This window comes from Gigantopelta aegis, chromosome 1, assembly GCF_016097555.1.
Source record: "Gigantopelta aegis isolate Gae_Host chromosome 1, Gae_host_genome, whole genome shotgun sequence".
Taxonomy (NCBI): domain Eukaryota; kingdom Metazoa; phylum Mollusca; class Gastropoda; order Neomphalida; family Peltospiridae; genus Gigantopelta; species Gigantopelta aegis.
The window spans coordinates 21105959-21131258 of record NC_054699.1 but is presented as its reverse complement, the minus strand read 5'-3'; the positions used below and the strand labels follow the sequence as shown (position 1 = coordinate 21131258).

At 37.4% G+C, this 25300-nt stretch overlaps 1 protein-coding gene across 1 annotated transcript; it reads left to right on the top strand.

The window, feature by feature from the left end:
- The first annotated feature begins 58 nt into the window (after window positions 1-58).
- LOC121392746 lies at window positions 59-20635 on the top strand. The gene is made up of 10 exons (XM_041523860.1): window positions 59-338; window positions 3792-3992; window positions 5916-5986; window positions 6730-6958; window positions 7725-7929; window positions 14369-14512; window positions 16447-16528; window positions 18261-18324; window positions 18861-18999; window positions 20421-20635. Exons 2-10 carry the CDS (start codon window positions 3974-3976, stop codon window positions 20518-20520), a joined length of 1053 nt encoding a protein of 350 aa, XP_041379794.1. The 5' UTR covers window positions 59-338; window positions 3792-3973; the 3' UTR covers window positions 20521-20635.
- Window positions 20636-25300: the final 4665 nt, after the last annotated feature.

The following is a 25300-nucleotide window of genomic DNA, read 5'->3' as shown; positions in this document are numbered from 1 at the left end:
GCAAATCTTGAGAGCCCACCACCAACCCAGCAAGTCCTACCACTTGTCTGCAGTAGAACAGAAGATACACTAAATGTTTTGCATAAAACCATGGAAAAGATTACTGTTGAAGACTGTAGTTTTCCCAGATCTTGAGATATATGTTGACTGTGTCATTTCGAAGAATCAATGTTTTTCAAATGTGATCCATTCAGAAGAAGGAATATTTTTAATATAATTCAAGGTACTAAAATTATTGTTTTCAGCACCTTCTGCTCCTGATAATTTAGTTGTGCAGGTTTATGGGAGAACATTTCAAGTGACATGGCTGGCTCCAAAACACATCAATGGAAATATTGGTAACGTAAAAATATAAACTGATTTGCAGAACTGATTGGATGTATTATGGATGGATGAATGCAATGATGAATGCAATAATGGATGGATGGATGGATGAATGCACAGATGGATGGATGGATTGATGGGTGGATGGATGGAAGGATGGATGGGTGGGTGGGTGGGTGGATGGATGGATGGATGGATGGGTGGGTAGGTGGGTGGGTGTGTGGGTAGATGAATGGATGGGTTGGTGGATGGGTGGGTGGGTGGGTGGGTGGATGGATGGATGGATGGATGGATGGGTGGGTGGGTGGGTGGGTTTGGATGGATGGATGGATGGATGGATGGATGGGTGGGTGGGTTTGGATGGATGGATGGATGGATGGGTGGGTGGGTGGGTGGGAGGTGGGTTGGGTAGATGAATGGATGGGTTGGTGGATGAATGGGTGGGTGGGTGGGTGGATGCATGGATGGATAGATGGATGGATGGATGAAAAGTAATACTGATAAATTAAGAACTTTTTTTTTCAGATTTAATTGGATGGATGGATTGATGATTGGATGGAAGAAAGAAAGGGTGGATGAGAGGGTGAATGGGTGAATGTAGAGTAGATGGAGGGATGATGGATGGATGAATGAATGATTAGTTGATGGATGATGGATCAATAACGAATGGATGGATGGAAGTGTGAATGAAGGAGTGGATTGTTTTTTCTTTGTAAATCCATTAAACCCAGATGTACGGGCTCCCATTTTTGTAGTGGGGACAGACTGGCATTTGCCCAAATTAAACGAAATGCCTGAATCTGGATAACAACATTTATTTTCATTTTTTGTTTTATTATTATTATTTTTATTTTTTTATTGCCCCAAAATACATTAGTAGTGTTAGGATTGGGGACTCCTAATTCACCACCTTACAAAATAAGTGATCAAAAGCTATATTTATACATTTAACTAATAAAGACATGTTGAAAACACAATATTTTGAACAACAATTTGAAAACAATAATTGTTAGCGAGAGAGAGAGAGAGAGAGAGAGAGAGAGAGAGAGAGAGAGAGAGAGAGCGAGAGAGAGAGTAAGCGAAAAATATTTGTAAATAATGAAAGCATTTTCTCTGTATTATAGCAAGTTGATTCTTGTTTTATATATTAATTTTTTTTTAACCCAGTCTCGTCTTTTTAACCCAAAACACCAACTACAGTCAACTCCACTTATTTGCACATCGGTTTATAGCATAATTCGGTTAATCGACTATTTTCACCCAACACGGAACCATTTGCCCTTATAACACTACAAAACATCCGGTTAATTGCACAGACTACAGGCTATATATCGGTTATTTGCACATATAAATAACGATTTTTTTTTTTTTTGGTGCTAAATTAATGTCACAAATGACTGAGAATGTCTATCAAACTTTGGCAAAAAAACTCAAATAAATCACCGATTAATCTGTTTTGTTTGAGCTCACTGTGTGGTAAGCCGACTGCAAGTGTAATCGCTGTTTACAGAGTCGACGTGTGACATGCAAATGAGATGGTGTGCACGTTACTACTGGTGAATCACAATACCCGACTACAAGATTTAAGAATGACATAATTAAGTTGAATAAACCTAAGACCTAATGTTTTGTTTGCAATATATTGCTGTTAATCAGAGGCCATCTCAATAACAAGTAACTCTCCGACTATTATTTTTAGAAGTACCGCCTGTGCGCTTGTACGCATGCGCACTCAACTATTGAGGCCCTATTCGATTGACGTGTTCAGGGCAATCATTGTTCTGTATCAATTATTACGTTATGTTGAGAAGCCTTGTTAATAATTAAAAGATTACAGATCAATCGTCCTAGGCGGTTATGTTTTTAATAAATGTGACCGAGAAAGGGTTGTTGTTCACTTATTCATTAGATGCAGTGTACGCTATATCTGTTAAACGCAAAAGAAACGATTTATCACTTGCTTCCCGGAAAATGTAGCGGAAAAAAAAAGACTGGTGGGGGAGGTCGTCAAAAAAACAAACATAACAAAGACCGTTATTTATGGATCGTCCCTAAGTTTCTGCTATATTGTTAGACACCAATCAGTCGGACCTCACCATGAAGGTCAGTCAATTGTGTTAGACCGGTCATGCATGCAATGCAGACTGCTGGAACTGATAACGACTCACTAGCCGAGCTTAACTTTAATTGCTTAACAATAGCAAAGTCATTATTTGGGGATCACAAATAATACCAAAGCTTGCCGTATCTTTTGGGATGGAAAGAACACCATACCAGCAAATGCATACAAGTTCACGTAATTCTATTCGGTCAATCAACAGCCCGGTAATTCCGGAAACTGACGTCATTTTGTAAACACGTGCACCGATGAAACGTGAACTTTTTGATGGTTCTGTTGTTTCAAGTTTATCTCATTAACTACATGGCTAATACACTTTGTTTACACTAGTGGATGGTCAGTGGGTTTTTTTTAATGCACAAAGTTTGTGTTTTTAGAAAACGACGCCAGTTTGTGTTTTTAGAAAACGACGCCCAGTGACGGACGTTGTTGGTTTTTTAGAAAATGATTTCTGGTCTGGCAGATTAAAACAAAAACGCCATGCTAATTATATATATCGATAGATATATTTTTTTACATTTATATATATCCAACTGCATGTGACATGTGTTAACTGTAATAGTTCCGGTATGAAGTACCGCATTATGCTAGACTGTCTCCCATGCCACTTTGTAGTTGGATGGCTGTTACAAAGTGAAAGTCGGTACTCTATCGGTTAATCGACTAACCCAGTTAATTGCACAAAATCGAGCAGCACCGAGGGTATGCAAATAAGCGGGTTTGACTGTATTTAATGAAATGTTTGTAGATTTTATTTATATTAGCATTACTACCAAACAGCTATATAGGGTTGCAAATTAATCACTACACATTTTTACATGGATTACAACTAATTTTGAATGTAGAATGATGGAAATACAGATAAAAACATTTCAGGTTAGCACTTTTTGCCCAAATATGTGTCTCATTTTTGCCCAAATTTGAGGGTTTGCTCCAGCACTTGGGGACAGTTGTAATCCCCACTGTCCCCGTCTCATATGCTTATGGGTAAACCCATTGATATATATTCCCATTCTTGTAAACAGTTAATTACTGTTATAAGCTGTCCTGTCTATGGGATAGTGCAAAGATCCTATTAACAGTGGACTTCCATCTCACATTCTCCAGATCAGATGTTGCAGCTACCTTACTCAATAGACAGTGATGAAGGAAATTCAGAAAAAATTATAGAAATTTAAAGAAAATTCTCTTCTACACCATTTAAGGAGTTTTAGACTATTAACTACTCAGTTGCCCCCCTCACCCCCCCCCCCCAACAAAAAATCCTAGCAACAGCCCTGTACACAAAATGTATATAAATGTTTTCCCAGTTTGCAGTAAACACTGCACTATTTTCTGAATATTTCAGATGACATCATCTATGACTTACAGCTACTGAACTATTCAGGTAGCGTCATCACATCAGTGAAAATACCCGCTGGTCATCAACTGAACGCGGTGTTTAATATTTCTGAAAATGGACGATACACGGTTGTCATATCTGCGGTTAACACAGCCATTGGTGAGCGAAGTAAAGAAATCAGACAAGTGATGAATGTAGTAAACCCAGGTGAGTTCTTTTCACTTATATACATATTTGTCTGTTTGTATCCAATTAAGGTTCAAGCACGGTGTCGTGGGCACACACCTCAGTTGTCTGGACTGGATTCTGTCCAGAATGGTGGGTTGGTGGTTAGTGAGAGAGAGAAGTCGGTGAAGTGACCTTGCACCGACTGTTTGAATCATTAAGCTCGCTCTAGGTGGGATCCGGAACCTAGTACCTACCAGCCTTAAGTCCGAAGTCTTAACTATTAAAGTGGTTACCAGGCCCGTAGCATGATGGATATTATTGGGGGGGGGGGGGGGGGTCCCAAATAAACGAGCACCAAAGTCGCGAGGTATTTGGGGGGGTCCAAGGGCATGATTCAAAGGTTATTTGCCCGTTAATGTAACTCTCGCTGTTAATCTCGATCCATTCCGTTAGTCTCGCTACAACTTTTACATTCAGTCGAGATGTAAAGTTTATAAAAAAAAATTATTATTGGGAGTCCCAGGCCCTGTTACATAGAGATTATTATACCAGCTTGTGTATTGTACTGATTTTACGAAACGAGTGCCACGATTTTTGTATTGCCCGAGTGAGAGCAAGGGTAATACATGAACCTTAAGATGAGTTTCGTAAAATCAGTACGACTCACACGTGAGTTTAATCATTTCTTTATTATCCATATTATTATCAAAATGTTTCAACTACAACTAGAAGACAATGAAATGATGTCATATTTCACATGCACAGCAGGCACAATATCAAAAATATTATTGGTAGTAAATCTTAAGGCAGAGATGAATTTGACTTGTAGAATGCAGGAAATTGCTTTTTAGAACATTTAGTTTTCAACAAAAAAAATTCGGGAATAGCATACCTTCTAAAAACTTTGCTTTGTGCCCTCGATCTCAGTCACCTTCCTCTCTCAACCCCCCCCCCCCCCCCTCCACCAATGTCTACCTACTTGCCTCTGCCGTGCCTGCACAGTGTGAGCTAGGATGGATAAAACAATGTCATGTTATGATGTCACTTCCCAAAATTACCTCATTACACTGTCTTGTTAGTACATGTGTGCTTCCTGTGCTTTGTATTAACTCGGTTATGTTGAACCATGTGGATAATACATGTCATTAGCACAGCATTAACACTGTAATTCTGATTGCGAGTGTTCTTAAACAAACTCATACTATTAAAAATAAACCAGCTTCAGTGAAACCTCTCAAAACCAGACCCTCTGTAAACCAGAATTCCCTCAAAACCAGACGTGTTTCATGGTAATTTTTTAAAATCAGTAAAGAACTTAACCTCTCTAAACCAGATACCTCTAAAAACCAGACATTTTACTTGGTCCCGAAGATGTCCGGTTTAGAGGGGTTTCACTGTACCTGCAAATTCCATTGGCTATTGTATTTTTGAATACACAGCCACCTACTTTGATACATAATGTACTCCCTGCAAATGTTTATTTTCTTTCTTTTAATTAAAACTTGTTACAGACCTTTTGCATGACATGCCCCTGCAATATATCTATAGAAAATATAGACACAGGTGAATTGTTTAAGGAAGGAAATGTTTTAACGACGCACCCAACACATTTTATTTACGGTTATATGGCATCGGACATATGGTTATGGACCACACAGATATTGAGATAGAAAACCTGCTGTTGCCACTTCATGGGCTACTCTTTTCGATTAGCAGCAAGGGATCTTTTATATCAACCATCCGACAGACAGGATAGCACATACCACAGCTTTTGATATACCAGTCATGGTGCATTGGCTGGAACGAGAAATAGCCCAATGGTCCCACCGACAGGGATCGATCCTAGACTGACCGTGCATCAAGCAAATGCTTTACCACTGGACTACATCCCGCCCATGATTTGTTTAAAGTGTAAATTGTTTAAAGTGTGCAGATGTTAAATGGTGTTTTCTTTTCTAACAGTGCCTGATTTTGTGCCACAAATTATCAGCCTTAGTGGAGTTGGAGCCCACCGAATTGCCATCAACTGGACTGTAAGTATATAATAAAAAAACAAAAAAAACATTGCACTATTTTTTAGCAAAGTCCAAGTACATGTACGACAATGCTCATGCCTATAAATTTGTTAAGTCCTGACCTTAGTTAACTTTGTACTTCTGCATGCAATTTGTATGGCATTGCCATGATCTTAGTCTCCAAACTTGGAACTTTGAATAAAGTCATGTGATTTTAAATATTAATCAGGTTTAAATCTTGCCTAGAAGTGCTTTTCTGTGCTCTTTTAAATAACATTGTATTATCCACGTCTTCTTGCACTGCACTGCTAAATTGCAAAGTTGTGACAGTGTAGTGAATTAGTCCCCGATATTTTCAAATTAAGAGGCCTAGCTGACTTTTAAACTAAACGTCAAAAGAAAAACACAAATCAGTGTAACTGTTATAATTAGAATAGGTAAAGACTGTTTAAAATCCATGCCAGTCCTTAAGGTTTGATACGAGCAATTGCTCCCACTTGCGTGTGCTCGCACAAAACTATTTCCATGTGGGTGAAAAACTGTGAATTGTTACACAGGGAGCAATTGCTCTCCTACATAACTTCAGAAGAGTAGTTTCAAGCTCAACTTTGATTTTCAAACCATAAGCACTGCCAAACTTTGCTCTTTAGGGACTGGTATATCAAAGGTTGTGGTATGTGCTATCCTCTGTAACATTATATGTCAAAATATGCACTAGTGGTGTTGTTAAAGAAAAAGAAATTTCAACTTTTGTTCTTTAGGTTCCAGTGGAAAAAAATATTTACCCACCCATTGATGGCTACTTGGTTTACACCAAAAGACCTACTGAAGATGCAAATTTTGCCAAGACGATTGTTGACAACATTTCTACAGAAAATGTTGTCATTGTCGGGTTGGAGGAAAGGTCACAGTATGAGTTCAGAGTGGCAGCATTTAACACAGGAGGTCAAGGTCCATTGTCAGACAGCAAGGAGGCAACAACTCAATATGGTAAATAATAAGACAAAATTCAATATGTACTGAGATGAAAATTTCGGCATTTTCCACCAATTCTTCATTTTATTACTACTTCAAACTGTTTCTATTCTTGTTTCTGTTTTTGGTCTCTTTTGGGGGGTATTTTTTATCCCACTGCCCCCTTTCTTTTCTGTCCTTCCATCATATTTCTTCCCGATCTGGCAACTCCTCCTATTTTTCAACTTATTTCGCTGTCCACCCCATCCACATCCCAGTCCTTGTCTCTCCAACCACAACAGGTGCTTGTCTCTTGTGGCTATCTGTGCCACACACCTGCCATTCCCCATCAGCTTTTAGCTATGGGCTTTGTCTGACCACTTCAGGGAGTGTTCAGTAGTTACTTTTGGCATTGTTAAGAGGCACTTGTAACCACCTACTATACGTCCCCACTACTATTCAAATCTGTCAAGAACTTCATTATAAATAGCAAAACGTTTTGAGATTAATTAACCAGTCACATTCGTTCTCTCTCTTCTGACCTCTAATTCTAAATAATGCTTAAACTACGTAAAAAACTGTTCATCCTCTTTACCTTTTCTTCCTTCTATTTCCCTTCTTTGTTAGTCAATTTAGAATAAGTTATAATCATGTTTTATTTTATTGCTTGTAAAATATTCATATTGTAAAATGTTGGGAGAGACCTTTATATAGGCTAAGGCCTGTTGGCCAATCCCCATACCGCTACTGTTTTTGAACGGCAATAAATATTGTTTAAACCAAAAAAACCTGCCCATTTCAGAGCAGTTCAGTGCGGCAGCATACACGAGTGACTGGCAGATCTCTGGGTGGGAGGCGGCCCTCATCACAGGCTGTCTCGCAGCGTTACTGGCCATTATCTGCCTCGTGGTCATCGTCATTCAGCATCATCACATGAAGAAGAGGGACAGCGTGTCCTTTGTGAAGCCCTCACAAGCCCTCAGTAGATTTTACCTCCAGAATCCCAAGTACGGCCACTTTTTGGATTGTGTAATTTTCAAAACTGAAGGAAAATATTGAATACTTTTTACTAAATTTAGAGATATTTTCTTAGCTGTTAGTTACTGAATGCCTGGAAACAGCTATAAGTAGAGATATAATCATAGAACTTTGCTAATTACCTATTGGCTGACAGAGTTGTAAGGTTCTGCATTGGTGGATGGTAGGTAGTGGGTTGATGGTAGGTGGTGGGTTGGTGGTGAGGGGAAATGGTTCTCTTGCTTATGCCCCACTATGCATTTCTAGGAGGATGTGCATGTTGATATGTTTACTATTTTTCTTTATATATAATTAGAGTAAATAACCTAAACATGTAAACATGGTGAAAGTAAATAAAGTAGACATGTGCAAACAATATATGAATTCGAGTTCGAGTATGATGACCAGTTCGGCCGAGTTATTCTGTTTCATTTTCAGGGCATTGGAGCATATGACTAGGGCACTGCGGCAATTAAATTCGAGCCCTGCATATACAGACTGTAGACATGAAAAACTATTGTGTACATCACTGGGCCTAGGAATAATGACCGGCCTCAGTGGTATTTTAGTTAAGTCATCAGACATAAGGCTGGTAGGTATTGAGTTCGCAGCCCGGTACCGGCTCCCACCCAGAGCGAGTTTTAACAACTCAGTGGGTAGGTGTGAGACAACTACACCCTCTTCTCTTTAACCAACCACTAACAACTAACCCACTGTCCTGGACAGACAGCCCAGATAACTGAAGTGTGTGCCCAGGACAACATGCTTGAACCTTAATTGGATATAAGCACGAAAATAAGTTGAAATAAATAAATAAATGACACAAGTCTGAATTATTGGTTTAGTTTCCAATAAACAGATTGTTCCAGAACTGACAAAAAAGAAAGAGGCCTTTGTATAAAATGACCCAATTATTTTGTATTACATCTACCATCTTTGGGATACATATTTGGAATTTGTTTTTATTTCCAGTATTTCTAGTCGGTTGGAATAACATTCTTGTTGTTTTAGTAGTTTTTGAAACTTTGTTTTTCTCTTTTTACCCTAGCTTACTTTTTATCTTTTATCTGGAGAGGACCCTATATTGTTGTGCTCCTATATTTTTTACTTGCCCCAACACTATTTATTTTAGCTTAGGTATTGCCCTAAGGGTTAGGGTTAAAGAGACCACCCAAGTTTGTTGTCATGATAACATGTTTCTGACTAACAAAGTTATTATGGGGTGTACACCACCAAATAAAATTCCATAGATGACAATAGTAACAAATATGTGGCTAATCCTGTTGCATGCAATATTTCAGTCGACATATCCACCATGGATATAATTACTACAACCCCTGACCCTTAAAGTGAATCAGGCAAAATGGGGGGTCATGCTATTTTTAGTACAACCCTGCACATGTTTCAAGCACAATTGTGGCTGGTTCATGGAAAATAGTTTCAATGCAATGCCATGAAACTGGCCAGATGGAACAACATTTTATGTCAACAAAAAAAAGGAAATGTTTTATTTAATGACGCACTCAAAATATTTTATTTACGGTTATATGGCGTCAGACATATGATTAAGGACCACACGGATATTGAAGGAGGAAACCCGCTGTCGCCACTTCATGGGCTACTCTTTTCGATTGGCAGCAAGGGATCTTTTATATGCACCATCCCATAGACAGGATAGCACATACCATGGCCTTTGATGTACCAGTTGTGGTGCACTGGCTGGAGCGAGAAATAGTCCAATGGGCCCACTGACGGGGATCGATCCCAAACCGACCGCGCATCAAGCGAACACTTTACCACTGTTTATGTCAACAAGTCTTGTTACATTTATCACCAATGACAGGATTGGTAGTATTAAATGTGATATTAAAAGTTATATGCACTTTGAACTTTGACCTGATGAAATGCAATTTGGTATACTGCTACCTTTAGTAACTAAAATTACATATCAAATACATTGTACTGTTTGAAATATCAGTGTCTGTATACATGTAAGATGTTTCTGGTCATCCCAATGTTATTAAAAGCCCAAACTGGATTTTACCACCAAATAATTTAATCCTTCACATTTGAAAATATCAGGCAATGTAGAATATTTTACATTCATCATATACAAGATTTGTGCAAGTGAAACAAATATTTCACAGTTTGTTTGTTGTAATTTGCAAATGTAACTGAAGTTTTTCATTTTCAGAGGTGAAACACATAGAAATCCAGACTACTTTTTATATTAGGTTTGTGTGTTTCTTTTTCTTAATGTGTATATAGTTAATGACATAATAATCATATGTATCAATAATTAAAAAGTATATGTTTTGTTCAAGTATTTAACTAACACTACTTATAATAAAATTGGGGAAAATACTGTTACAATTTCATTTGTTATACTATTACAAGCTAAAAGATTTCTTCTCAAATAAGGCCAAAAAAAAGAAGATTGTCTCTGATCAGACCAAAGTTCCAGAATTGATACGGTGATGCCCCTTTTTTTCTTTTTTTTTCAATTTGTTTTTTTTAAAGCATGGATTACACAGAAAAGGTGGGTATATTTGATACCGAACTAAGGGGCATATTTAAATTGAAATTAAAATGCACGTGTTAGTTCATGCATGATGGCATGGCTCCAAATGCGGTTTTACATCATAGCAAGAAAAACACTGCAAAAATCGATATAATACAGCAGGAAATCAAATTTTGTTTGGCCAAATGTGCAAACTTTAAATACTGGAAGATAATGTACACCAGGTGTATACATATTGCCACTGTTGAAGAGCTTTACCAACGGCACAAAAGTGCCGTCGATGATGCTCTCTGCCTATGGCAATTTATATCTAAACAATGGCAATTACCGTCGATGCCATCATTAAGTTCGAGCCCTGCTATTAAATATCTCGATGTCTTTTGAACATTTTAGGCCACTTTTGTCAGTGTATTTACTGAATTAATTGTATCATGAAGAAATACATTTTTTAATATTTGACTTTCTTTTGTTGCTCAGTATATCAGCATGCACTTTATGTTATATTATTTAGTACTATTAAACATGGGATGGGGGTTTTATGTTATTTGCATTTTAATTTATTCACCACAAATTCCAGTTCAAATGAAACGGAAAATTACTGTAATTTTATCTTTTTTTGCATGATAATCTTTTTGCCACATATTTCAATTAATTTTTTTAATAAATAGTTTTGCATTTCTTTCTTTTTCCTTCATAATTGTTTTTTCTTTTTTTAAGCAGTTCTTTTCCTCATCCTTATTTCCTTTCATCAGTTTCTCCTACACAGCCAGACGATTTACCACCACACTTCAGTGCACATGACTTCAGTAACATGTTTATGTCTGGCTAGACACTTTTAGTCACCGTCGGCGTAAAGTTAACAGTTTTGTAACATAGTGGAAATGCTCTCTATATATATATACTCATGAAAAAAAACAATTCTGTGCATATAATGCACAAGGTATATATTTTTAGTTGTATTTTAGAAAAAAAAGTATACTGGCCTCGGCAGTGTCGTGGTTAAGCCATCGGACATAAGACTGGTAGGTACTGGGTTCACATCCCGCTACCAGCTCCCACCCAGAGCAGGTTTTAACGACTCAAAGGGTAGGTGTAAGGCCAATACACCGACTTCTCTCTCACTAACCACTAACTGACTGTCCTGGACAGACAGCACAGATATCTGAGGTGTGTGTTCAGGACTGCGTGCTTGAACCTCAATTGGATATAAGCATGAAAATAAGTTAAAATCTCTGTCCTGGATGGAGGAGCCTGCATGGGTCGACACCTGCGCCCATGACAGGTATGCTACAACACCTTGCTCTGAATGTGCACATTAAGCCCTATGACCTGACCTGACTGACTGTAAAATTAATGAATGAAGGAAAGAAAAATCAAATAATTTTCATGGTATTATTTATTGGTCATTTATAAACATTATAAGAAGAAGTGAACAACTATGATGTGTTCATACGAGTCACAAATTTAAATCATCCACAAACTTTACAGCTGGTTTGAGTTCATTTTATTTAGTGCACAGGAACTTTTATCCACAAGTATATATGTGAAGCTATTAGTTGGTGTATATTTTTTACATAGGTGATCTTGCCATGGACAGGATTAATAACACAAAGCACTTAATCGCACGCCCACTAAAGTATCGTGGGAGGGTAAAAAAAGCAGCATTTCAATGGAAATGTAACAACAAAAAGTGAAATAGGGTTAGCTGTTATGCCCACACGAATTCTTGCCATTTCATTTTATTTTATTATTATAGATAGCTGAGGTGTGTGTGTGTGTGTGTGTGTGTGTGTGTTTGTGTGTGTGGTGTCTGTCTGTGTGAGTGTCTGTGAGTGTGTCTGTGTGTGTATATGTCTGTGTGTGTGTGTGTGTGTCTCTATGTGTGTTGTGTTTGTGTGTCGGTGTGTGTGTTTGTTTGTGTGTGTGTCTCTGTGTGTGTTGTGTTTGTGTGTGTGTGTGTGTGTGTATGTGTGTGTGTGTGTGTGTGTACTTATATCCAAGGTTCAAGATTAATCTTGATTCAGGTTCAAGCACAATATCCTGGGCAGACATCTCAACTGTCTATGACAAATGTAAAAGACAGTTAAAAGTTTGTTTTGTTTAATGACACCACTAGAGCACTTTCATTTATTAATCACTGGCTAATTTTTACACATATTCTTCAGAAGGAACCCATCGATTTTTACATTTAATTAGTAACAAGGGATCTTTTATATGCAGTTTCCCACAGACAGGATAGCACATACTATGGCCTTTGATATGCCAGTTGTCATGCTCTGGCTGGACAGCACATGTTAAAGAAGAATCACATTTTAATTGACTGGCCAAATGGCCCATTTAAAATATCTCCAAATTCTCATTACCAGTTTTCTATGTTAAATGATTTTATTCATTCAAATGATGACTGTCTAGTGGCTAGTCACTGGTGTTGGCAGTCCACTGTTTGCTATTGGTGGGCCAATGGTGGACTACCAGTGACTTCATCCTTGGTCCACCGTCATGTTGTCTGGGCAGTCCATGGTGGGTAGCTAGTCACTGGTGTTAGCAGTCCACTGTTTGCTATTGGTGGGCCAATGGTGGACTACCAGTGACTTCATCTTTGGTCTACCATCATGTTGTCTGGGCAGCCCATGATGGGTAGCTAGTATTGGTTGTCCACTGTTTATTGCCAGTGGTAGACAATCAGTGATTTCATTCTTGGTCCACCATCATGTTGTATGGGCAACCCATATGTTTTACTGGTATCTAGACACTGGTGTTGGTTCAGTGTTTTCTGCCAGTGGTGAACAATCAGTGACTTCATCCTTGGTCCATCATTTTGTTGTCTGGGCAGCCCATGATGGGCCACTAGTAGCTAGTTATTGAAGTTGTTTGTCCATTGTTTGCTGTCAGTGGTGGACCATCAGTGGCTTCATTATTGAATCACTGTCATTTTGGCCAGATGGCCCACATTGGTTGCTGGTGGCTAGTCACTGGTGCCACTGTCCATCTTGATCTTTTCTATACCTGTGTAGGTATACTCATCCATGAAGACACATTGACACAAATTTATTTTGAAAGAACACAGTAAGAACATCAATCAGTTTCGACTTCTTGCCCATATCGATGAGGCTTTCTGTGTGACATCATTTCTGTTGGAAATCCATGCTTCCTTGATCCGTGTATTAAAAAGCGGTTCCAAAGTCATAAACTTGGATCACGCTTGGTTCGCGGATAGTATGAAAACAGTCATAGCAAACACATTATTTTAATAATTCACAGATTTAGGTATTCACGGATTCATGGAAAATGAACAGAAGAAATGTACATATTGAAACATAGCTTTATCTTTTAAGTTGGTAATGTTTGCAAGGAAGCATAACACATCTATCAGCAATCTAGTGATCATTACTTAACACTAGTTTGAAAGTTAATTCAGACACTGTGACCATTTCAATCAAAATTAACTTTCGGCAATGATGCTGATTATATCTGGGGTGTAACCTATGATTTTTTATAGGCCATTCATAGTCTGAGGCATTTGGACCACAGGTCAACATGTTAACATTGCAATTAAAAAAATGTTCATTGCAAAAAGCATGCCATGGAAAAAAAGGAATATAGCCAACAGCAAAAATGGGCCTGGACAATTAAAAACTCCACAGCATAGCAGATTGCTGTGGGCAATTGTGTGTGTGTGTAGCATGCTTCCATGAGATAACTGTTCAAGCAAGCCTGTCATGGGCATAACCTCTGACTTTACCAGAGAGTTCTGTCCGCAACAGGGATATGGGCAATTGCAGGTGTTATGTATATTTACACAAGTCTCGGCTGGCTATCGTGAAATGTTTTGAAAGTTTTTTTAGGAGTTATTAATACAGACATACAATCATTTTTTGTCATGAAGTTTGTCTCATGTCTTCTTTCAGTGTTGCGTATTATCCCGATGGACTGTTGAATGGTGATGGTTCCTCTGGGTACGACAATTTAGCATATGGTGATGGATCAAGTGATGACTATGTTCAGTTCATAAAAGCAAACTGGAACAGAGATGTGAGGCTGGGAACACTCAGGTATTTAGAATTATTCATTTTGTATGATATTATTTTTTAAAACCGGGTTAAAAGGGGGTGGGGGGTGGATTCAAATATTAGTGATTTAGAAAATTTAGTTTTAAAATGTGCATCATTATAACACTGGATAAGATCAAAGTAGAAACTATTATTAAAGGGACATTCCCGAGTTTGCTGCATTGTAAGATGTTTTCAACTAATAAAATATTTCTACGATTAAACTTACATATTAAATATATTTTCTTGTTTAGAATATCAATGTCTGTGTATTCAATGTGTTTCTAGTTGTCTTAATATTTGTAAGAAGCCCAAACTGGATTTTGTCTCCAAATAATTTCATATGTACGAAAAAAATATACTTTAGGAAATAAAATGAAATTTAATCTATACATTTATTAGAACGACCATAAACACGTTTAATATACAGTCACTAATATTTTATGCAGAAAAATATATTTGATATGTAATTACAATCGTTAAAAAGTCTTTGTTAGTCGATAACATCTTAAAAAGTGCAGCAAACATGGGAATGTCCCTTTAAAATTTCAAGTTGTGGATTGCCTATGCCTGAAGAGGAGCCCCCCGCTCCCCCCCCAAAACAAAAATAATAATATTTTTAAATTTTTTTTTAAAGTAAAAATGGATTAGACTGGAATATTTAATTTATCACTAGATTTGCTACATGTAATTATTAAAAGGTCTGCCAATTCAACCATGGTGTTTGAAGCTGGTAAAAACCTTTACATGTGTATAAGCTATACAGAAATAACAAAGATTCAAAGCAATACATTGTGCTTGAAAACTTCCATTTGTGACAAAACTGTGAAAAAGACAATTTTATCAAACTGCACTAATTGTTGACAAACCGGCCTCAGTGGCATCGTGGTTAGGCCATCGGTCTATAGGCTGGTAGGTACTGGGTTCGGATCCCAGTCGAGGCATGGGATTTTTAATCCAGATACCGACTCCAAACCCTGAGTGAGTGCTCCGCAAGGCTCAATGGGTAGGTGTAAACCACTTGCACTGACCAGTGATCCATAACTGGTTCAACAAAGGCCATGGTTTGTGCTATCCTGCCTGTGGGAAGCGCAAATAAAAGATCCCTCGCTGCTAATCGGAAAGAGTAGCCCATGTAGTGGTAACAGCGGGTTTCCTCTCAAAATCTGTGTGATCCGTAACCATATGTCTGACGCCATATAACACTAAATAAAATGTGTTGAGTGCATCATTAAATAAACATTTCTTTCTTTCTTTTAATTGTTGACAAAACCAAGCATTAAACTGTTTTATGTAATAATGATCTTATTTCTTACCAAACAAATCACAGAAAAAGCATCATTGTATTTAGGTATTTAGGTGTTTTTTTCAAAATGTTAAACAATTTTAAATGTAATTTTATGTTTGAATTTGCATTATTGATTTTTATTTAATGTGATGATTGAAAAAAAAAAAACACTGGAGTTACAGATTGCTGTATATATACCAGGAAATATTATTATTTAAGGATGCACTCAACACATTTTATTTACGGTTCTGACATCAGACATATGGTTAAGGACAACACAAATATTGAGAGAGGACACCAGCTGTCGCCACTTCATGGGCTACTCTTTTCAGTTTGCAGCATGGGATCTTATATATGCACCATCCCACAGACAGGATAGTACATACCACAGCCTTTATTACACCAGTTGTGGAGCACTGGCTGGAATGAGAAATAGCCCAATGGGTCCACCGACGGGGATCGATGCGAACATTTTACAACTGGGCTACATCCAGGCCATATATATATAACAAATATTTCAAAATAGGTTACTAAAACGTTTAGATTTATAACACTGTACATATTCCAAAATCTTTTGAGATACAAGTTATAGTTTACTGTACAATTGCAATATAGAGTTTACTATATGTCTAATAATATTGTTTTGCAGTAGCAAGGATGGATCAGAAGTTTTGTTTAACCATGTCAACCCGGCATTTGACCAAAATGAAATGTTTGAGATGAACGGACAGGTGTGTAATGGAGTATCGGTAGATCCAGGTCATGGGTGCTGGGGGTATGCACACCCACCCGTATTCTTAAGTGTTCCAGTATTTCACGTTCATGTTTAATCCGTGGACTATCGCCCACTTTCTCAAAAATGTGGTTGTCTTTTTCCCTGGAGGACTATTGTGCAGTGGGCTTTTGTCCGGTGGACAATTGTACTGTGGGCTTTTTGTCTGTTGGACTTGGTCTGGTGGGCTGTTGTCTGAATATCATCAGAGCAGTACAATCTTTTGTACTCTTGGAATACAGTAATACAATATGTTACGCTAGGATAAATGTGTTTAATGAAAATGAATGTCGGATTAATTATTCATATTTTATGGGACATGGTGGTTGAAAAACATTACCTTTCACCCTTCTCTCCTGTGTAAAAAACAAAATACACAACAAATACATATTTAATCAAATAAAGATAAATTACACTACAGTTGAAAGTACAGCTACCTGTATATAATGGGCACATTGCTTACATTCCTTAATGTATTTTACAATTAATTGAAGGCCACTTGCTCTAAAAGACCATATCTTATAAATCTTTTAGGTGATATTTATAGACATGTGTGACAAATGGTACAGAATAAAGGGGCCATTCAGTACCTTGACAAATTTACATGCTTACGAGATGAAAATAAATGTCAATGAAAATATCCCTTGTAAACATGAACGACAAAACTGTTATTGATGATCGAGACAGTATCTTTGCACAATGCAGAGTTCAGTGGGCTTTTTGGCAAAATAGTTCTTAATTCCATGAATCTCTGTCTAGTGCCCGTCTATAGGAGGACAGCCACTCTCGAGGAAATCCTGTACTGGACAGTACATACTTCTTGCACTGCCAAGAGGACTGCCATTCCTATGTTAATGATAAACTCATGAATCACTGTAAAAACAGTGATGATATCAGGTGTGAGTATATCCTGCCCCACAGGTGACATCTGCCACGAGTACGGCTACCACAGCTATCAGTGATATAAATAATTCAAATACATCTTCTATAGGAGGATAACCACTGTTAAGGAGTCCTTTACTAAACAATACATACATACTTCTTGCATTGCCACAAAGAGGACTGCCATTCCTATGTTAGTGATGAACTCATGTATCACTGTAAAAACAGTGATGATATCAGGTGTTTGCAAAAGGTGAGTATATCCTGCCCCACAGGTGACATCTGCCATGAGTACGGCTACCACAGCTATCAGTGATATAAATAATTCAAATACATCTTCTATAGGAGGATAACCACTCCTAAGGAGTCCTTTACTAAACAATACATACATACTTCTTGCACTGCCACAAAGAGGACTGCCATTCTAGTTTACTAAATCAAAACTAGCACAGGACAGAGCTTATTGGAATAAATATAGCTGTGATGACATGCAGTCATGAATTACTGTCAAAACAGTAATGTTATCAGGTGTTCGCAAAAGGTGAGCATATCCTGCCCCACCGATGGTACATGTCATGAGTACTGCCACCACAGCTGTCAAGTCTGTCACTTCGTCTAAAACAATGAAAAATAATGTTTTAAAAATGTGCAAGAGTTTCACCAAAAAAAGGTGACACGGTATGCACCATGTATATTTTTTGATGAATATTTTTAAAGTGGGATTGGGTAATAAAACACGGTAGGCTTTTTGTCAACTGAATGGTCTCCATTCACATTGCATGTCAAAGATAAAATTTGTCTCTTCATAGGATGACCTTCTACATGACCTTGACACAGAAATTCATCAACCTAGGAGACAGAACAGCATTACCGGTAAATACAACAAATCTTTGTTTTTAAAGTTGTCCCAAACCCTACCCACCCCCTCCCCCCATCCTCCCTTCATCCTGGACTTGATTCCTGGAGAGTAGAGCTGAGACGTATTGAAATTTCAGGTTTGGTATCGGTATCTACAACCCATTATACCCATTCCAACCAGTGTCCACAATTGATATATCAAAGTCCATAGTATGTGCAATCCTAGCTGTCTGCAGTAAAGTGCATATACAATATTCTATGTTGCTATTGGAAAAATTTAGTGCATTTCTTCAAAAGAGAATTTGATTAATTAATCAATATGCTGTAATGGTTTCATTAAACAATTTTATTTTTTTTAAACGTTCTATAATTGAGCTACATTCTGCCCTGAATTTCTGAAGAAAAAAAAAGACAGTCTTTTACTAAACTACCTCAAAGTTATTCTCCAATTCACTTCTTAAATGTTTTTTTCTTTTCTTCTTATTTTTTCTTTCATTTTCCATTATCTTTTTATCTCTTTCTTTTTTTTATTTCTTTTAATTTTTATTCAGCTGATTCAGGTGTGACCTATGATCTGCCAAGCAGTATATCGGATGGGGATCTTGATGGGAACTTTATTCTGTTGCCTAAACCAGATCAAGTTGATAGGACCAGCAAGGATCGGGAACATGCTACCCAGGAGGTCAAAATGTATGAAACTTAAAAACAGGATTATACACCAGTTGATCTATACTCCATCCCATAGGGAACGCCTTTTCTCATGCTATGAAACTTAAAAACAGGATTATACACCAGTTGATCTATACTCCGTCCCACAGGGAACGCCTTTTCTCATGCTATGGAATTTACTACAAGTTATTTATTTCTCAGCTGATTGTTTTCTAAATTGGAAACAAAAATAGTATGTTTTTGTTATTTCCAAAACACTTTTTCTTTTCTTCTTACATCAAACAAAACTGAAAATATTTACAAAAACATTTTTTATAGGAGGATGGGATGGACTATAGTAAAGGATTCAACAAAATATTACCTGAAAATATAAATATTTAAAGGGACTCTCCTATGTTTGCTGCCATTGGAACATGTTTAAGACTAACAGATCGTTTTTGATTACTAAAATTATATATTAAAGATCTTTATCCTATAACTTACCCATGATATCCATGTCACAAACCCATGTGATAATTTATAGTGTATTAATGTGGTTAATAATGGTATGCAAATTTGCAAGGTTTCTAGGTAATGTGTTGCTGTGGATGGGTCATTTGCTTACAAGCCAACAAGGCCTGTGTACCTTAGCATAATGTTTCTAAATATTTGGTTAAAATGCATGACGTCAAACTTATTTGTGCTAATTGTGATGATGTCATATTACCGATGGTGAAAACTTTAGTACTGTGATTTACTAAAAACTGAATTAAAATGTTATTTTAGAAGTGTTATAGGATAAACAGAATTCACTACTCATGTTTTTTTTTAAGCCTCGACAAATACCGATTAACACAGACTCGGTTGATATTTTCGATATTAAAAAAAACTTGTGACGAATCCTCTATAGAACAGTATCTGTATAAACAATGTATTTATTGTCATCCTAATGTGCTTAAAAGAACCTTGAATTATATAGTCAACATGTCACACTTGTTTTTAATATGTTGAGTGCAGCAAATGTGTACAGTGAATTACTATAATGACCTAATGTGTGTTTGTGTTTGTTGATGTGTGCGTCTCCATGTATGTTTGTCCATGTGTGTGTGACCATGTGTGTGTGACCGTGTGTGTGTATAACCATGTGTGTGTGACCATGTGTGTGTGTGTGACCATGTGTGTGTGTGTGACCATGTGTGTGTGTGTGACCATGTGTGTGTATGTGTGACCATGTGTGTGTGTGTGATTGTGACCATGTATGTGTGTGTGACCGTGTGTGTGTGTGTGTGTGACCATGTGTGTGTGTGTGTGTGTTATTAATGGCTTTGAGCTCCTTATACTTACATGTTTGTGTTATTAATGGCCATGAGCTCTTTATACTTATGTGTTTATGTAATTAATAACCTTGAGTTTCTTATACTTATAGGAATCAAGTTTAATTGAATTTTCTTCTTCTTTTCCAGTGATTTCCCAGATGATACCAGTTTATCGTCCAGTTTTTCATATGGAAGCAACTCGATGAGGCGGACAAATGACATGAATAACCTTTTCAAACGTTTATGATGAAGAAAGGAAGGAAATGTTTTGTTTAACGACTCACTCAACACATTTTATTTACGGTTACATGGCATCGGACATATGGTTAAAGACCACACATATATTGAAGGAGGAAACCCACTGTCGCCACTTCATGGGCTACTCTTTTCGATTAACAGCAAGGGATCTTTTATATGCACCATGCCACAGACAGGGTAGTACATACCACGGCCTTTGATATACCAGTCGTGGTGCACTAGCTGAAACGAGAAATAGTGCAATGGGGCCACCGACGGGGATCAATCTTACACCGACCGCGCATCGAGCGAGCGCTGTACCACTGGGCTACATCCCGCCTCAGTTCAATACAATATCTATGCAGGGCTGGGGGGGAATAAAATTGTCAATCGGTCCCATGTGAAGTCATTACTACCAGAGGGGGTGGGGGGTGAAGAGGGAAAAGAAGATAGGAATACAAATAAAAATTATAAAATCATTTAAAAGGTGATATTTGCCAAATAGTGGGGTTTTTTTTTTTTTTAAATATAGTGCCATAGACAGTCTATGTCAGAACTTTCAAGAGTAAGACCAGGTGATAATGATGCGACTGAGAACAGGCCACTGTAGACTCAACTACCACATGGATACCAAATTCCGAGTGGGAAATAGTGGAACCTGCCAGTGTGGTACAGCATCCATGACTGTGGAACATTTCCTGCAACATTGTTCCACCTACTAGAACCAGAGAAAAGCAGTCTGGCCTTCAGATGAACCCCTGAAGGAGAAACTCTTTGGCCCCTTGATGGACCTACGGAATACAGCAGCTTTTGTTCGAGCCACTGGGGTTCCTGTGTGAGCGTACAATGAAGAAAAAAGAAGAAGTCTATGTCAGAATATATTCTCTGAAAAATACGACAAAACTGAGAGGACCGCGTAACTGCTATTTTTTTTAGAGAGTAGTCTCCCTTGACAGCTGTTACAAAATAAACATTTTCTTTTACCAGAGCACTGCTTCATTTTCAGAAGTTTTTTCTGTTTTACAAGTGGCAGTATACCATTTATAAATGTTTTATTAGTTAGTACATAAAATTACAAGTAACTTCAAACCAACTGGTTAATGAAATACTACAGAGGTCAACTTACTTGTATTATTTTTTTTAATGAGGAACTTTAATGTGGTCCCTTAAAGGCATATTGTCACAGACCACTGACCTATTTAATGGTCTAATAAAGTATTACCTGAACAAAAATAATTTGATTTGTCCCTAAATGTACTTTATTCAATGGTCCACAATTCAAAAACTAAAATTGCCGAGAGGCATGACATGGATTTCACTCCATCATGGTTTAGTTACGGTGATGCAATAGCTAGATTTGGTTTCCAACAGTTAATGTAATTTTTATTTATTATCCATTTTTAGAGAAATAAGGTCCTTAAATCTGTAATAGTATGCCATTAAGGGTAGTTTAAACACTGACTACAATATTATCTCATCATGTAGTTTAAACATTTACTACATTGTCATCTCAACATAGTTTGTACTAGGATCTCCACGAGTACTCGAGTACTTGGGCACGGGCCGAGTCAGCAAGACTTGAGTCTGTTCACAGGACTCGAGTACCCGTGTACCCGTACACAGTGGAATACAAATATCAGCTATAATACAGTGGACAATGTAGGACAATAATTTCAGCAGTAGATAATCAACGATATAAGTTACACAATAACTATATAATCGTGTGCTAGTTTCTCTTTTTATGGGCAATGGCCCACTAGTTTTATGTGCTCATATACCACTGGGATTTCAATCCTCTCACGAGTAAAGTCTCTGATATGATCAGGAGCCTGACTTGGGACAGGAGGTATTCTCTTTTCAAACTGGCCGTCCGTCCATCACAACACTGAACATATCAACCAGTTTCTAAATGCGATACAATGGCATGATTTGGCATCCATGTTCAGCGCTGGAATTAAGATTCATAATGCTATTTTACTTTATTCCTTAATCTCATCATCATCTAATGTAAGTGTCGGGTACTCGGGTCCGGGTTGAGTTTGACCCTCGAGTACTTATTTTGGACTCGTGGAAGCCCTAGTTTGTACACTGACTACATTAGCATATCAACATGTATAGATACTTTATTGTCATCTCAACATGTAGTGTAAACATCAACTGCTTTATCATCTCAACATGTTAGTTAAAACACTGACTACAGTAACATATCAACATGTATAGATACTTTATTGTCATCTCAACATGTAGTGTAAACATCAACTGCTTTATCATCTCAACATGTAGTTAAAACACTGACTACATTAACATCTCAACATGTATAGTTACTTCATTGTCACCTCAACATGTAGTGTAAACATCAACTGCTTTGTCATCTCAACATGTAGTGTAATCATCAACTGCTTTATCATCTCAACATGTAGTTAAAACACTGACTACATTAACATCTCATTGTGTAGTTTAAGCATTAGTAATGAAAGTGAATGCAATGATAAAATTCATTACACTGATGAAAGTTCATACAATGATAAAAGTCAAGACAATGACAAAAATCTTCACACTATTAATGATTAAAGTCATAATGATGTAAGAAATGATAGTGATAAAAGTAATTACAGTGGTGAAGATATATATAATGATGAATGAAAGTCAATGTAATTCGAAAACCATAACAATATCAATGATGAAAGTCATTACAATGATAAACATAACTACCATGATGCACATCATTATAAATGATGGAACTCATGACAATGATGAAAGTCATTACAATGATAAACTTAACTACCATGATACACATCATTATAAATGATGGAAATCATGACAATGATAAAAGTCATTACAATGATAAACATAACTACCATGATGCACATAATTATAAATGATGGAAGTCATGACAATGATGAAAGTCATTACATATGATAAAAGACATTAAAAATAATGGAAATCATTACTCTGATCAAAGTCATTAAATTGGTAATGATGAAACTCATTACAATGGTACAATTACTGGTCCATGGACCCATCCTTAAAGTCCGTATTTTCAAGACTCGAACTGTCCGGAGTTTATTGCCCAAGTTAAAATGTTGACTAAAGTATCAATTTTGGCAAATCTGACACGTTTCTAGTCATTTGTCATTTACACCTGCTAAAGTCTAATTACTGAGCTACAAAGTGGCACAGGGGTGAACACCAGCCTTGGTGGTGTCAGGGTTAAGCCATCAGACTACAGGCTGGTGGGTACTGGGTTGGCAGCCTGGTACTAGTTCCCACCCAGAGTGAGTTTTAACGACTCAATGGGTAGATGTAAGACCACTACACCCTCTTCTCTCTCACTAACCACTAACTCACTGTCATAGACAGACATCCCAGATAGCTGAAGTGTGTGTGCCCAGGACAGCGTGCTTGAACCTTAATTGGATATAAGCACAAAAATAAGTTGAAATGAAATGAAATGACTAAAATGACATACACTGATCATCCTATATATTGTTTGTACCAGAACAAAGTTCATTTTAGTTTCTAGTACGTGTATATATATATATATATATATATATTTTTTTTTTTTTTTTTTTTTTTTTTTTTTTGTACATACAAAATTATTGGGAGACCATATACAGTTTGGGGCAGGATGTAGCACAGTGGTAAAGCACACGCCTGATGCATGGTCGGTCTAGGATCAATCCCCGTCGGTGGGCCCATTAGACTATTTCTCATTTCGGACAGTGCACCACAACTGGTATATCAAAGGCCATGGTATGTACTATCCTGTTTGTGGGATGGTGCATATAAAAGATCCCTTGCTACTAATGAAAAAATGTAGTGGGTTTCCTCTCTATGACTGTCAAAATGACCATATGTTGACATCCAATAGCCGATGATTAATAAATCAATGTGCTCTAGTGGTGTCGTTAAACAAAACAAACAAACATACAAACATTATGATGACCAGAAAGACTGAATATACAGACACTGATATTTTAAACAAGGAACTAAATTCTAAAAATGCACATTTGTCTGAGAAGTAATGGTTATCGAGACAATTAGCTCGTTACTTTTATTTCCCCGTTTAAACAAAACGGGCTCAGTGGCGTCGTGGTTAGGCCATCGGTCTACAGGCTGGTAGGTACTGGGTTCGGATCCCAGTTGAGGCATGGGATTTTTAATTCAGATAACAACTCCAAACCCTGAGTGAGTGCTCCGCAAGGCTCAATGGGTAGGTGTAAACCACTTGCACCGACCAGTGATCCATAACTGGTTCAACAAAGGCCATGGTTTGTGCTGTCCTGCCTGTGGGAAGCGCAAATAAAAGATCCCTTGCTGTTAATCGGAAAGAGTAGCCCATGTAGTGGCGACAGCGCGTTTCATCTCAAAATCTGTGTGGTCCTTAACCATATGTCTGACACCATATAACCGTAAATAAAATGTGTTGAGTGCGTCGTTAAATAAAACCTTTCTTTCTTTTTTTCCGTTTAAACATCACACTTTTCAGACTTTAGCTTCTCTCCGTTATAACCTTATCCAAATGTGTGTTGCAGGTTTGTAGATTAACTAAAGTTACTTGTCCATTTTCACGGCCTGAAAGTAAGGTCTGTGCCTTTAATGCCTTCACTCTATATTCTAAAGTTTTATAAGCACTGGTTGTGTACCTGGAACTATTAATATATACCCTTCAAAATAAGTAGGGAAACCTGAAATATTAATGTTAATATCAACTATTAGACCGAACATACATTTTGACCACAGACATCCTAGTAAAGAACGTTCAGGTCTGTTTATGAACACACCGAAAC

What these genes read in the sequence shown, in the direction of transcription:
- LOC121392746 (XM_041523860.1), top strand. An exon ending in GGAGGCAACAACTCAATATG is followed by an intron (nt 6,959 to 7,724) that starts GTAAATAATAAG and finishes TGCCCATTTCAG; the next exon opens with AGCAGTTCAGTGCGGCAGCA. An exon ending in GTGAGGCTGGGAACACTCAG is followed by an intron (nt 14,513 to 16,446) that starts GTATTTAGAATT and finishes ATTGTTTTGCAG; the next exon opens with TAGCAAGGATGGATCAGAAG.